The 15,760-nt window shown below is 40.2% G+C and overlaps 2 protein-coding genes across 2 annotated transcripts; one reads left to right on the forward strand and one right to left on the reverse strand.

Moving 5' to 3' along the window:
• Positions 1 to 63: 63 nt before the first annotated feature.
• On the forward strand, positions 64 to 2,993 carry LOC103516169 (ADP,ATP carrier protein 2-like). Its single transcript, XM_017446971.1, has 5 exons — positions 64 to 453; positions 637 to 834; positions 1,395 to 1,629; positions 2,028 to 2,169; positions 2,908 to 2,993. Exons 1-5 carry the CDS (start codon positions 233 to 235, stop codon positions 2,991 to 2,993), a joined length of 882 nt encoding a protein of 293 aa, XP_017302460.1. The 5' UTR covers positions 64 to 232.
• Positions 2,994 to 10,936: 7,943 nt separating this feature from the next.
• Positions 10,937 to 14,506, reverse strand: LOC103516180. The gene is made up of 4 exons (XM_026828473.1): positions 14,131 to 14,506; positions 13,242 to 13,989; positions 11,150 to 12,817; positions 10,937 to 10,969 (listed from the first exon to the last, which is right to left on the reverse strand). The coding sequence occupies exons 1-4, from the start codon at positions 14,475 to 14,477 to the stop codon at positions 10,937 to 10,939; spliced, it is 2,796 nt and encodes a 931-aa protein (XP_026684274.1). The 5' UTR covers positions 14,478 to 14,506.
• Between the last annotated feature and the right edge of the window lie 1,254 nt (positions 14,507 to 15,760).

Here is a 15,760-nt window from a genome sequence, read left to right on the forward strand (position 1 = left end):
CCCCACTTCCCGCATATTGTACAGTCAAAACTGGGTTATCCGAGCACGGCACGTCGCTATTCGTCCATTTGAAAGCAGTGGGGTGATCATTGTGCTATCGATTGTCTGGGCCACACACTCCTCTGCCTTTCAGTCCCGTGCATCGCTACGAGTTAGGACTCCGCGTTTTTGTACGAAATTGTGTTTTTGTGTGAACTTGTGTTCTTAATTTGTACCATCTAAATTCCTAAACATGAGTAAAACCGTGCAGAAACAGGAGGCTCCAATGCCCATGGCCCCAGCATTAGCCGATCCCGTGGCTTTCGCCAAGGATTTCATCGCCGGCGGTGTGTCTGCCGCCGTGTCCAAAACCGCCGTCGCCCCCATTGAGCGTGTCAAACTGCTCCTCCAAGTCCAACACATTTCCAAACAAATCAGTGAAGAACAAAGGTACAAAGGTAAGTCCAATCCAAAGTGTTTTTAGTGTTTGGTTTCGCCCTGAAAACACCCAGAGGACGCGGTGTTTCTGTCGGCTCTAACAACCCTACCCCTCCCTGTACTGCTCTCTATACACGAGTTTTCTCTTCTACTTATGTAAATCTCGTTAAAATATGAATCGTAATATACTAAACTACCCACCTCACGAAATCGAAATAGATTTGTAGACAACGTCATCCGGTACTTCCCCACCCAGGCCCTCAACTTCGCCTTCAAGGACAAGTACAAGCAGATCTTCCTGGGCGGAATTGACAAGAGTCAGTTCTGGGCCTACTTCGCCGGAAACTTGGCGTCGGGTGGTGCCGCTGGAGCCACCTCCCTCTGCTTCGTCTACCCCTTGGACTTTGCCCGTACCAGGTAAGAGAGGGTTTTCTTCTTTATTATTAACTCTATCTTGGTACCTATTAAGGAGTTAAGAAAAGATACTGTGCACTTTGATCTTAGCCAAAAGGCCGAGAAAGCAAACATTTAAATTTGCTTAACACAAAGATTCTTCCTTTGGTTCCTATGAATTAGGTAGTTAGAAAAATACAGCCACTTGGTGTAGGTATGTATTTGATATATGTAAAAAGAAGAGAAGTTCTAGTACCTAGTTCAAGAGATTATGTGATTAAAATTAAGAATAAACTGTTAAATGATGACCAATATCTATTTGTCCATATTAACATGTGATGGTACAAAAAGCTCAACAGGCCTGATGACAGATTGAATACAAAATTACTTTACCTTTTTCTCTGAGAAAATTGTCGAGTTTTCAACATTGATGAGCAATGCAGACTTGAGAAACGCGTTTCATGAAACAGCGCATTGACGTATGAAGCACGTTTCATGAAACGTGTTTCACAAGTTTGCATCGCGTCTGTATCTCAGTTCGTTCGTTGAACCAACACCATCAATTCCAATTTGTTTGTTTTCAGACTGGGTGCTGACGTCGGTAAGACTGGCGGCGCTCGCGAGTTCACCGGTCTGGGTGATTGTCTGACCAAGATCTTCAAGTCTGACGGTATTGTGGGTCTGTACCGTGGATTCGGAGTGTCCGTGCAAGGTATCATCATCTACCGCGCCTCCTACTTCGGCTTCTTCGACACGGCCAAGGGAATGCTGCCCGATCCCAAGAACGCTGGCTTCCTCGTCTCGTGGGGTATTGCCCAGGTGAGTGTGCCCTACTTTCGTCTCTTTTTAGGATTTGAACAAGCGTAGGGAAAACCTGGAGAATTACTGAGGAAGTTCACCAGTTTTATGACCAAGATTTTTTTTAGCATAATAAATTATTCTCACTTTAATAAACACAAAAAAAAAAAAAAATCTACTTCCTGATTCTGGTCCCTCTCCTGCCTTTTGATCTGTATATAGTCGACATACCCGGTTGGTTGTGGAATGTAAAAAGTTGTGGTAATCCTGCCTTAAAAGTCACACATATTAGATTAGATTTTGATTTTTCATTTGGATTAAAGATGTAAAATGGTATGAACAACCTGGTATTCCAGATGTATGAAGAAGAAGAAGAAAAATGTGTGTGAAATAAAATAAATGGTTTTGTTTCTCATCAGGTTGTGACAACTGTGGCCGGTATTGTGTCCTATCCCTTCGACACCGTGAGAAGACGTCTGATGATGCAGTCTGGACGTGGCAAGTCTGAGATCGTCTACAAGGGCACCCTCCACTGCTGGGCCGTCATCGCCAAGACTGAAGGTAAGAACCGGTTTTCTTTCTTTTTCAAGAGGTTTGATAGAGGAAACTGTAACAACAGAGTAATTTTAGTCCCGAAATCGAAGAGAAGACAGGGTAGGAGAAAGCCAGTTGTTTCGTGAACGACATTATAGTGTGTCCAGATCAATATGACAACAAAAAAAATGGGCATTGTTGCCAAACATGTGCAATGGTAGATAATCTTTAAAAGGGGAAGGTATATTGCACAGTGCTTCCTCCGACAGTGAAACAAAGTCAGGTAAGGCGATATCCACCTTACCTGTTCTGGAATCCAACCTCTGAACTTAGAGCTACCTCTGCATTTTAAAAGAGAGAGTTTATCAAAAATAGACCTTTACCCTTTACCTCAAATGCAACAATGTAAGGATTTCCTGCAATATGATTGGTTCCTTCATTTTGGGTTGATGACTCATTGCTGTCACATTGATCTGGATGAACTATAGCTGTTTAGGATTCTTGTGTCCTTCTCGAGCGGGAAGCGAACCCATCATCTAGCTCTAATAAGTTGCATGCAACCAAGCTAACTGGGTTTGCTGAATTGGACTTTTCTTTTACTTTCTATTACTATTTTTTACAAGGTGCTTTAACAATAACATGTTAGTAAATTTTGTGTAAATACCGTTTGCACCGCTGCTAATAATTCTTATATGACTTGGTTATATTGTATGCCTTAACATTGTGAACTTTTTTCTCAACCTATCATTTTTTGCTTCCCCTCAGGTCCCAGCGCCTTCTTCAAGGGAGCTTTCTCCAACGTGCTGAGAGGTACTGGTGGCGCCCTCGTGCTTCCTCTCGATTATGATTGAAAGGCATGCCGCTCATTTGGAGCGTAGTCGCGCGACTTGGAGTAGCGCGAAGTCGGCTGCAAAACCAAACTTGTGAAAACGATACAAAGTTCATAGAGGTTCTCTTATCATTTTTACTTTCTCATAGTTTGGGTTTTGCAGCCGACTACGCGCTACTCAAAGTCGCGCATTTATGTGTGCAATGTGAGACCAGCCTAAGTAATACAGCGTTGGATGCCGCGGGACTAAGCATCGTCGTGCGTGGTTATTATCTGGACAGGTGACGGACGGGACACATCACGCCCTAATCAACTGTTTCGCGGTGCACTCAGCCTCGTGACGACAAAATTCTTGAAATCCCAGCAAAACGGTCAGACTTTGACCTAGATTGTGCAAAGTGGCTGGCCCTAGAGCTGATAACAAAGAAGGCATGTACACCACACGCTTAGAGAAAGATAAAAAAAAACTGCCTACGTAAAGCTTCAACGTGTAAACAGCTCATAAAAAGTTGAAAAATAGTAATTATTAAAGAATATAATCAATAATAGTGATTAAAATAGGTAGGTACATAAGTAGATACCTACCCATCTACTTATGTACTTTTAATTAATTAATTATGTACTAGCCTTTTCTATGGAGAAATAGAAATACATCAAAAGGTAAAGTATAGGGGTACCTAATTGCCGAGCGATTAAATTTTATTGGGATCAAAAACCATGGGATATCAGTTGTTTTTGTAACATCTGTTGTAGTTGTAAAAGGATGTTATCGGGGATATTTCGACTGAACGGCGTATGTACCAGGGGCCTGTTTCCGAAAGGGATGATTTGGAGATTATAAAACCTACAACCATTGGGAGCTGGATTATTGACATACCTATTTGGAAAATCCTACTACAATCCTGCAGTGAGCACCAAAGTTGGGATATAATAACACAAAGAAACGGGATATATTTATTTATAACTACAGTACCGCAATTGTCCCATTCACTTAGGCCCGGGACTGCAAGTCCCTGTTGAGGTTAAGTGGTCAACTAATGTGGACTAGTAGTCCCGGGCCTAACTCAGGTACTGGTTGCCAACAAGTGAAAAATTGACTCTAGTGACCTACTTTAGTAATCCATACGTCACGTCGTCTGAGACCATACCGTTTTTAGTCCGTCCTTCCTTTATTATTACTAATAATAAAAGGTATAGTGGACGGACTATTGTATTTCTAAGTAGAGGTCTTTCGTCACTGTATAACTGCTATTATTATTGTAATTTTAAAGAGGTTTGATAGAGGGAACTGTAACCGCTAAGGTCTTATCGTCCCGAAAGCGAAGAGAGAAGAAAGACAGGATAGGAGAGAGCTAGCCGTTCCGAGAACGAACGACAAGGATAAAATTTACCTTAGGCGGGAATCGAACCCACGACCTAGTGCTTACAAGGTAGACCTCCAAGCTAACTAGGCTGGGCTAAGGTTTTGTCCCAGGGGGGTCTTATTCTGCATTCGGCGATTGTCAGTCTCCTACTCACATTAATCATGATGAATCTCACTCAGTCTGAGTGGGACCGAGAAAAGCAAGCACGCGATTCCCTGATCCCGCGGTTGCCCGGTTGGTCACCCATACGGATACCAACCACGTGGAACGTTGCTTAACCCAAGTGATCTCATCAAGTTGTTTCTGGCCCTGTTCCATGCCCGTTATCACTGCTTATCAGAGAGGCAGCCTGATGACCTTGAGTTTATTAATTGACAACTACGTTTGCCTTATTTCTAATCCTAGGGCGGGGAGAGGATGATGGTTGGCCATATAAGTCCATATTAATGTCAAGTAGGTAGGTACCGTACAGTATGAGTGTACCGGTACCTATTGTCAGAGAATTCCTGTCATATACTGAATTATCAATACGAAAGGTTTATCCAGGGACTGTAATGCTCCAACTGTTCAAAAGATTTTTTTTTTATTTCTCTCTTTTGTCCCCAGGAAGGGGATCTTAAGAGTACTAGTTTCGGGACTGCAGGAAAACTTTCCTTGTTATTTCCCTTACCTTTTCTCCCATCTTTCAAGAGATTTGAAAGATGGGAGAAAGCCAGCCGTTCCGAGAACGAACCTTATCTGTGGATGAAGTTTGTTCTGAGCGATATTCGAACCCGTGACCTCGCGCTTACAAGGCAGTCGCGCTAGCCTCCAAGCTAACTATGTTGGCATTTTATCTTTTTTTTTGGTACCTATCTTTAGTATGGGTCTCGTGTAGGATATTGCATACTGTACTAATCGTGGAGATGTCAAAACTCCCAATGTTAGTGGAGATGTCAAAACTCCCAATGTTAGTGGAGATGCCAAAACTCCCAATGTTAGTGGAGATTCTAAAACCCCCAATGTTAGTGGAGATGCCAAACTCCCAATGTTAGTGGAGATGCCAAAACTCCCAATGTTAGTGGAGATACCAAAACTCCCAATGTTAGTGGAGATTCTAAAACCCCCAATGTTAGTGGAGATGCCAAACTCCCAATGTTAGTGGAGATGCCAAAACTCCCAATGTTAGTGGAGATACCAAAACTCCCAATGTTAGTGGAGATTCTAAAACCCCCAATGTTAGTGGAGATGCCAAACTCCCAATGTTAGTGGAGATGCCAAAACTCCCAATGTTAGTGGAGATACCAAAACTCCCAATGTTAGTGGAGATTCTAAAACCCCCAATGTTAGTGGAGATGCCAAACTCCCAATGTTAGTGGAGATGCCAAAACTCCCAATGTTAGTGGAGATACCAAAACTCCCAATGTTAGTGGAGATTCTAAAACCCCCAATGTTAGTGGAGATGCCAAACTCCCAATGTTAGTGGAGATGCCAAAACTCCCAATGTTAGTGGAGATACCAAAACTCCCAATGTTAGTGGAGATTCTAAAACCCCCAATGTTAGTGGAGATGCCAAACTCCCAATGTTAGTGGAGATGCCAAAACTCCCAATGTTAGTGGAGATACCAAAACTCCCAATGTTAGTGGAGATTCTAAAACCCCCAATGTTAGTGGAGATGCCAAACTCCCAATGTTAGTGGAGATGCCAAAACTCCCAATGTTAGTGGAGATACCAAAACTCCCAATGTTAGTGGAGATTCTAAAACCCCCAATGTTAGTGGAGATGCCAAACTCCCAATGTTAGTGGAGATGCCAAAAAAATCACGAATAGTGAGTGAGTTTCCCGAAAAAATGTCCGATAAGTTTGCAACCGCAACACTAAGATTGATGCAGTGGTAAGCACAATAGAAACGATGGACTTCGAATCTGGAGGTTGGTGGCTCAAATCCAAGACAAGTTGTAAAATTTGGCGAGCTTCTTGGGGAACGAAATTTAATACAAGCTCTCATTCGGGCAAATGACTGTAGGTAAGTGTAAAATTTATTGTTCTAAAATAGTAAAATTGACGATTTGGAGCAAAGGGCAGCTGTTTTTAGTTGAATGGAACTTGTTTTTGACTTGTGTAGGAGGTCAACTACCAACTACTCTTATCAATAAATAATTCAATACTCACTAGGACTATACACATTCACTACACGCCTACGTGGTTCATTCATAGACGTATTTCTAATTTCTAGATTTTCTAGCTACCTATGTAGGTAAACAGTTTTTTATGTACCTAGTTGTTTTGTTGTTTAACCGAGAGCTCATTTTTATTATTGATCGCTAGATCATCGATTACCTTCCCAGTTCGCAGGATCCCAAGATAAGAAATTTTAACTCAGTTTTCAAGGAGGAACGGTTGAAGGTCCCGGGTTCGATTCTTACGAGTTATGAAAATTGCATTCATTTTAGTACCCATAGAACTTACTTTGATTGCATCAATGTCCTTTTATGATGGGCTATAAAAGGACATAATATACTGAATGGACTTTGAGCATGCTACGACACAGACAAAGATTCTAATGTAGATAGTAGGTGTTTTCATTGTTGATGTGTGTCCAAACATAGTTGACCGGCTGATCGATCGACGAGGCGAATCTATGTTATCGAGGCAGTGGTGCAGTATGAGTGTATTGTCAGAGAATTCCTGTCATATACTGAATTATCAATACGAAAGGTTTATCCAGGGACTGTAATGCTCCAACTGTTCAAAAGATTTTTTTTATTTCTCTCTTTCAAGAGGTTTGAACGGTTGAAGGTCCCGGGTTCGATTCTTACGAGTTATGAAAATTGCATTCATTTTAGTACCCAAGTTTGATTGCATCAATGTCCTTTTATGATGGGCTATAAAAGGACATAATATACTGAATGGACTTTGAGCATGCTACGACACAGACAAAGATTCCAATGTAGATAGTAGGTGTTTTCATCGTTAATGTGTGTCCAAACATAGTTGACCGGCTGATCGATCGACGAGGCGAATCTATGTTATCGAGGCAGTGTGGATGGTTCAGTCGACATCGATCTATGTGTGGACACCCCTTTACAAAATGAAATTGGCTTTTTTACGCGTGTAAATATGTCCCCATAGGAACTGATATATTGGACGTGCCATCACCGCTGGCTATGGGATAGCAATTATTGATATCATTTCGTCAATGTTCAAACATTGTTCGAATAGATTGGAACACACTTGACTCGTTCCTCACCAATATTTTGACCCTAAATTATTGATATCATTTCGTCAATGTTCAAACATTGTTCGAATAGATTGGAACACACTTGACTCGTTTCTCACCAATATTTTGACCCTGGCTAAGGTGACCTACTGGGCCCCGCCTGCCCCGCACCTCGCCGCAGTCAAAAATAAACCCTCCATTCACGTGTTTTGCTTTCCGACGTCTCATTATTGTGTTTGAAAAAATAGCCCGGAATAACCAGCTTGGAGCTTACAACGTCTGCCTTGTAAGCGCTAGGCCGCGGGTTCAATTCCCGCCCGGGACGGATTTTATCCTGAACGAATAATGATCATTGTCGGAACGGCTGGATTTCTCCTTTCCTGTCTTCCTTCTCACTTCTATTTCGGGATGATAACATCTTGACAGTTGCAGTCCCCTCTATCAAGTGTTTAAATCTCTTTGGGGGGTTTTTCCCCCCAAAGAGATTTGAAAATCCTCCATCAGACAACCGTTTAGATTACATTAGCTTAAAATACAAGAGTTGTATAGCCTTAAATAGCGGAACTTTAGCCTGAATAACGGCCGAACTGTACCTTCTGGAAACAGGGCCCAAACCGTTTAGATTACATTAGGTAGCTTAAAATACAAGAGTTGTATAGCCTTAAATAGCGGAACTTTAGCCTGAATAACGGCCGAACTGTACCTTCTGGAAACAGGGCCCAGGGGCATTTTTTTATCTACATAATTTATCGAATGTCTGCATTAAATCTGAGCGACTTTGGCCGAAATCTAAGGTCCTGAAAAAAGCGAACTCTTTTTGAGCTTTGTCGAAATTTTGCCTTTAAATACCTATCATCCGAAACGAATATTTCTCGAGACCCGGCCCGCGGACACTTCTTGATCAACATCACGAAATTAAGTACGCCTGACAAAACTTGTCATCCGAAACGAATATTTCTCGAGACCCGGCCCGCGGACACTTCTTGATCAACATCACGAAATTAAGTACGCCCGACAAAACTTGAATACAATACGCATTGCATATTCTCATCTCAAAAAGAAACAGCATCTTTCGCCTTCAAACTGCAAATACTTCACGCAACGCATTATTCCGTTTTCGCAAATCAGCTGATTACCATTTGTTTACATTTTGGATGAAATTTTCTTCAGTCTGTTTTTCTAGATAGTCGGGATCCTACTTACAGATTTTGCGTTCTCGTTTTGTTATCAGTGCAAAGAAAATTCCGCCAAAGTAGGTAATATTTTCCCCGAATGTGTCTCCATTTGATGCCTTCAAACTGCAAATACTTCACGCAACGCATTATTCCATTTTCGCAAATCAGCTGATTACCATTTGTTTACATTTTGGATGAAAATTTTCTTCAGTCTGTTTTTCTAGATAGTCGGGATCCTACAGATTTTGCGTTCTCGTTTTGTTATCAGTGCAAAGAAAATTCCGCCAAAGTAGGTAATATTTTCCCCGAATGTGTCTCCATTTGACCTTTTGCTTGACCAAGTAACAAGAGACTCCTTTGTCATCCGAGTTGAATAACATTATGACTACCTCGAATACAATACGAGACCTTTGTTCGGCAAAACCCATTGCAATATTTGTGTAGGAAACTGCACCAATCTCTTATCACCCACAACCTTTGAGTTTTTTAACAAGGAAATAAACTCTCATGAAGAAAAACCGCATTATTCCGTTTTCGCAAATCAGCTGATTACCATTTGTTTACATTTTGGATGAAAATTTTCTTCAGTCTGTTTTTCTACATAAACGGGATCCTACAGATTTTGGGATCTGGCACAGGGGAGCGTGTTGAGGACGAGATTTTTGTGGGAATTTTGCTATAAATCCCACCATTAAAAAAAATACCCTCGAAGAAAAAAAATACATGATGCTTTTTTTCGTCATATCTTGGCATTAGCTCAACATATTTTCGTTATCAGCTGCCTCCCAACACCTCAACTAATTTTACTTCTCGATTTATCAGAGGCAGCTGAGGCAGAAGTGAATCGTTCTCGTAACGAGACCAAGTGAAAATTATCTCCTGTGAATCCGTGGGAAATCTAGTCGTTTAGAACTTTGAATGTGCCAATTCTAATCAATCTAGTCAAGTTGCAGTCATATTTTGGTGAATTTTACTGATTCTATTGGCAACAAATGTGTTGAAAAGGTGCGAAGGAGAGTGAGCCCAGCACAAGGCAACCGATGAATCAGTAAAACAATAGATGCTATCAATAGGATACCTAGGAGTGTAAGAATCAATTACCACCTTTAATAGGGATGACATAAGCAAGATAGCACAAAGTTCAAGCCTTGGAATGCTCTCAACTTTCAAGGGGGAAACCCTTGATTTTGCACAAATCAGTTGAATAACTATAGAACCATTGGGTAACGAAACTCGACTAAATATTAGGGCCCCATAGCCCTTTTCGCTAGCATCAGAAAAACCAATCAATTGAAACTTACAATCTTTGTAAACACCAATATGTCTAGGAAATGCCAATGATTCAAGCAACGGAAGTTGAGCTTGAAATGTTTGCCAAAGTTGAACCAAATGATGTGGGGGAATGCTGTCCCAATCCAATTTTAAAATACATAATTCCCTAATCAAAAGTTTAGCCCACAATATGACAGGAGCCAGAAGGCCTAATCCAAAGTGTTTTTAGTGTTTGGTTTCGCCCTGAAAACACCCAGAGGACGCGGTGTTTCTGTCGGCTCTAACGACCCTACCCCTCCCTGTACTGCTCTCTATACACGAGTTTTCTCTTTCTCTTCTACTTATGTAAATCTCGTTAAAATATGAATCGTAATATACTAAACTACCCACCTCACGAAATCGAAATAGATTTGTAGAGCTAGAAGTGTTTTTAAATTGAATTTTCAAGCCCCCTGTTTTTTCCACTAATCTACGAAGTAGAATAACAAAATGGCGGCCATTTCGCCGTGGCTTGCTAAAACCATTCATCAAAATTTTATCGTCCTTGTCCTGTTAATTGGAATGTCTTTCTCATGAAATTACATTATTTCCATTTGTCTTACAAATAAATCCATTAGATAATTTATTGATCCTTCACATTTTGTGAATCTCTCGAAATTAGCTCGCCGAATGAACGAATCTAGAAAGTGTTTTAGGCCATGTTTTTCTAATGAGGTCACACCACGTTTTGGGGTTTTCCCATTTTATTTTTCCGACGTAGATAAACACCAATATGTCTAGGAAATGCCAATGATTCAAGCAATGGAAGTTGAGCTTGAAATGTTTGCCAAAGTTGAACCAAATGAGGTGGGGGAATGCTGTCCCAATCCAATTTTAAAATACATAATTCCCTAATCAAAAGTTTAGCCCACAATATGACAGGAGCCAGAAGGCCAAAATTGACTCTAGTGTGACCTACTTAGTAATCCATACGTCACGTCGTCTCGGCTGAGACCACAACGTTTTGCTAAGGAGAGGTCTAACGTCACTGTATAACTGCTATTATTATTGTAATTTTATAATTGTAATTTATTATTGTAAGAGGTTTGATAGAGGGAACTGTAACCGCTAAGGTCTTATCGTCCCGAAAGCGAAGAGAGAAGAAAGACAGGATAGGAGAGAGCTAGCCAGAAGGCCCATGGGGTCATACATGGTAAGTATAGAAGCCAATATACCTCGTTTAGTGAGTGGTTTGGAGAGTCCATTGATTTTGAAGAACAAACTATCAGAAGAGGTGTTCCAAAGCATGCCCAATATTTTGTGAGAGAAGTCATCTGTGTGCCAGGATACCATCTCAGCAAGTCTATCATGTATAGGGATTTGTTCCAATATTTCAGGAGAATTAGATGACCATTTTGTAAATCTAAAACCACCTGAAGCAAATAATTTGACAGTTTGATTAAAAAATTCAATAGCTTCCTTTTGACTGGGAAAACTAATCACACAATCATCCATATACAATGACTCACCAATATACTGACAGGCTAGAGGAAAATTTTTAGACTCATCATCAATCAACTGTTTAACAGTACGTTGGGCTAAATAGGGAGATGCCTTTGTGCCAAATATAACCACTCTCAGCTCATATACATCTATTTTCTCTTTGTTTGAGAACCTCCAAAGTATTTTCTGAAATTTCCAATAATCTGAGAGGAGCTTTATTTGCAAAAACATCTTTGTAATATCTCCATTGAGAGCATAAGGGAAAAGTCTAAATTTGAGTAAAATGCAAAATAAATCATTGTACATCTTTGATCCAGCATGGAGAATATCATTGAGTGATTTCCCCGATGAAGTTTTTGTACTAGCATCATATACAATCCTCATTTTAGAAGAAGGACTATCAGGTTTGGTAACCACATGATGAGGGATAAAATAACCATTCAAATCACCTTGATCCAAAGATGCACATTTGACCATGAAACCATTATCTATCAAATCTGTCATTGCTTGATTATAATCACACCTCAAATTAATGTTAGAATCCAATTTTTTCTCCAAGTGAGAAAATCTTTTTAATGCAATGTTGAGAGAATCCCCCAGCTGTTTAGGATCCTCACAGAATGGTAAAGGAACACTATAAATCCCCTGCTTATCTCTATGTACATTATCTGAGTAGATTTGTTCACAACTAATTTCCTCTGGACTCAGCTTACCTGTTTTGGATTCAGGCACACTATCCAATTCCCAGAATTTATCCAAATCACACTGAAACATGCAGTACTGTTTCTCATGGTGCTCTGTATCCAACACAGGTGCATTGCCCAACACAACATAACCAAGTGTTGAATTTATGGCAGCTGGCTGATTACAATCTTTACCAAGCAATGGATCACCCGATACCAAATACGGATAAATTTGTGCCCCAAGAATACCACAAATGTTGCCAGGTTCCATAAATTCATCATCAGCCAGTTTATGCCTAATATTTTGTAAATATTCCAATTTTGACAGGTCTACAGACTTGACAGGTAGTTTATCTACAACATGATTCACTACAAGAGCCTTGATGGTATAATTGTAGCGTTTGTCAAACCTTGAGCCAAATCTCATGGTTACTTGTCCCTGCACAGGACTAGAAATTGAACCAACACCTTTCAAATCTGTAGCCACAAACAATGTTTTTAAACCAAGTTGTTTACAGGCAGATAATGACAAAATATTACTCATAGAAGCACAATCTAATAAAAATCTCATTTCATGGGGTTTACCATAAACATCTAAAACCAAAATTTTCACTGTACCCAATAACACAGTTGTTTGTGTTGTCCCCTGATCACCATTGTAATGTTTTGGCTGTGATGTAAATGATGTGTAATGAATGTTTCTTCTCAATCCTGATAATCCAAAAGCCAATAATAAACCAAGATAAAGTGGACTGTAATTTTAAATGAAGAAGAATTGAAAAGAAAAGTCAAATGTCGAAAAGCCAGAATGCAAATTTTCCATGATCCAAAATTCTAACCAACAAATTTTATTTTATAAAAATCACATTTTTTATGTTTTTTTTTTATCAGCTGATTTCCTAAAATAGGCCGGGGCTCACGAGGCCTGGTGCGAACAAAGTTCAAGTTGGCCCGTCCATTCCCCCAGCTTTGAAGGCTTTACAGGCTTCAAGTCAACAAGACATACAACTAACTAATAAAGTTTACAAATTGGTACATTGGTTTGAGGGTCAATGTTGATAAATTTTAAACAAGGGCCAAAATTAATAATAGTATTGTGATGTATGTACCGAGAGAGACATGCATTGGCTAGCTACATTTGTAGCACTTGTACCTGGCACATTGTCTGCTGACAAGGGTTGAACCAAATTATTGCAAGCAGAAGCTGATTTTGTACTAACCTGACCATTTCTATTGAAGTGAAGCAATGTATTGTGTCTGAACTGACAAATATTACAATTGGATTTGCTCGGACAATTGTTAGCTTTGTGCCCTGTACCCAAACAATTAACACATAAGTCATGCTGCTTGACTACACCATATCTCTCCTGTGGGGACAATTTCAAAAATTTATTACATTTGAACAATGGATGTTCCTCAGAACAGAGAACACACATATTACCTCTCATTACAAAGGTGTGAGAAGTTCCACGCTTACTAGCAGTATGTTGAATCTTGGGCCTAACTCTAGTAGAATTCTCACAACTACCAGTACCACTATTCAGACATTGAAGTCTATTGAGAATTTTATTATGATTCTGAGCAAATTCCAATAATTTGTGAAATGTGGGAATTTCATGTTTGCCCAATGAGAGTTCAAACTGTTTCCTAGTTGATTCATCCAATTTAGAGTTACCTAGGTAAAATAAAAAGAACTCACTCAAGTTTGGTAGGTCTAATGCCTTGAGGGCAGCGACATTTGCTCCAAAGTAGTCAATGAATGTTTCCAATGACCCAGACTGAATCTTGAAGTTCAACAAACTATCCATGTAATAAGTAGCCAAATTTCTTTTGTCATCATATTTTTCTAATAGGGCATCATAAATTACTTGGGCGACATTTGCTCCAAAGTAGTCAATGAATGTTTCCAATGACCCAGACTGAGTCTTGAAGTTCAACAAACTATCCATGTAATAAGTAGCCAAATTTCTTTTGTCATCATATTTTTCTAATAGGGCATCATAAATTACTTGATAATTATGTTCCGTTGGTGGAATACCAGCAGCCACTGCCAACGCACCACCACTAAGTTTAGAAAGCAAGTACTGTAGCTTGTGAGCATTTGTAAGATCCGTTCGGTTATGAATGTTGATTCGATACATCTCAATGAATAAGGGCCAATTGCCAATGCAGGCACCATCAAATGTTGGGATTTCTAACGGTTGGAGTTTGATTCCACAGCTAATTGGTGATATGGGTGCAGGTGCAGGTGTAGGTGCAGGGGGTGGAGGTTTAGCCAATTCTCCATCCTTGTACTTAATGTACCCAACCATCTCCTCCACTGTTGCCATTTCAGAGAATGAAATTTTTGCCCCGGGGTTGATCCGCAATTTCCATCCTTGTACTTGATGTACCCGACCATCTCCTCCACTGTTGCCATTTCAGAGAATGAAATTTTTGCCCCCGGGTTGATCCGCAATTCCAAGGAGCAACATTTCTCAAGAGAAAAAACAAAACAACAAACAATACCTCTGTTCACAGGGAACGAAGAACTGCTGAATCCCGATATGGGAGACGATATCGCTAGCCGATACTTCTTCTCCTGGGCCACAACCATAGTAGACGACGAACTATGGTATCGGGCCGCCAGTACGGTTCCGAATTTCCGCTTCCCGAAGGAAATCAAGCAGTTTTCTCCCAACACCCTGTCTAATGGGGAGTTTGAAAAGAATTGGTACCAGATTGTGGACGGGAAGAAGTTCCGGAGACCGGTCAACTTGGATGTGTACTATAGTATACCGACCACACGACAGGTAATGATCAATTTATTGTTTCGCTACAAATTAAGGAGCGCGGTAGCGCTCCGCCCCGCCAAGTCAAGAAAGTTTGACCGCGCTACTAGAGATATTATACGCGACAGGGAAAGTAGCCGTTTTCAGGTAGTTGTTACACTCTATTAAGAGCTGAATTCCGCTTCAAAAGAACCTAAAAGCGCTATTCCAAAATAGTTAGGACCAGAGATATAATCGTTTTTGTATGGAAAACCCTTGGGAGGGTCAATAAATGGTAGTAGTTGTTACACTCTGTTAAGAGCTAAACTCCGCTTCAAATGAACCTAAAAGCGCTATTCCAAAATAGTTAGGACCAGAGATATAATCGTTTTTGTATGGAAAACCCTTGGGAGGGTCAATAAATGGTACCCTTAGGCCCTACTCTGTTTGAAATATTGTAAAATAAATGTAGCTCTAATAGCTATGAAACTATTCACAACTAGTGGTTGACCCATCATTTGTACAGGATCAGCGCGGCGTAAGATGCATTTGAAGCAATGCCATTTTAAAATTAGGATGGAATGTAACAAATTTAAGTAGCCTATGTCACCCTCCGTACTCTGCTAAACAACCACAAAAAATTTCATCAAAATCGGTCAAGCCGTTTTCTCGTGAAAAGAGGACAACAAAAGGTCTATCAGCGTAACAGACAGACATACATGTACATATTTCTGTGTATGCAACATGCAACAATTTAGTCGAATTTCGCGTTATTTTCATAGTATAACTTCTGCGCTGAAACTAAAGAAGAGAGATTTAAGAGAGCTGGAGGAAGGACTACATGAAAATGTGGACTTGGATGA

This window comes from Diaphorina citri, unplaced genomic scaffold (genome assembly GCF_000475195.1).
Source record: "Diaphorina citri unplaced genomic scaffold, Diaci psyllid genome assembly version 1.1 scaffold51, whole genome shotgun sequence".
NCBI classification, from domain to species: Eukaryota; Metazoa; Arthropoda; class Insecta; order Hemiptera; family Psyllidae; genus Diaphorina; species Diaphorina citri.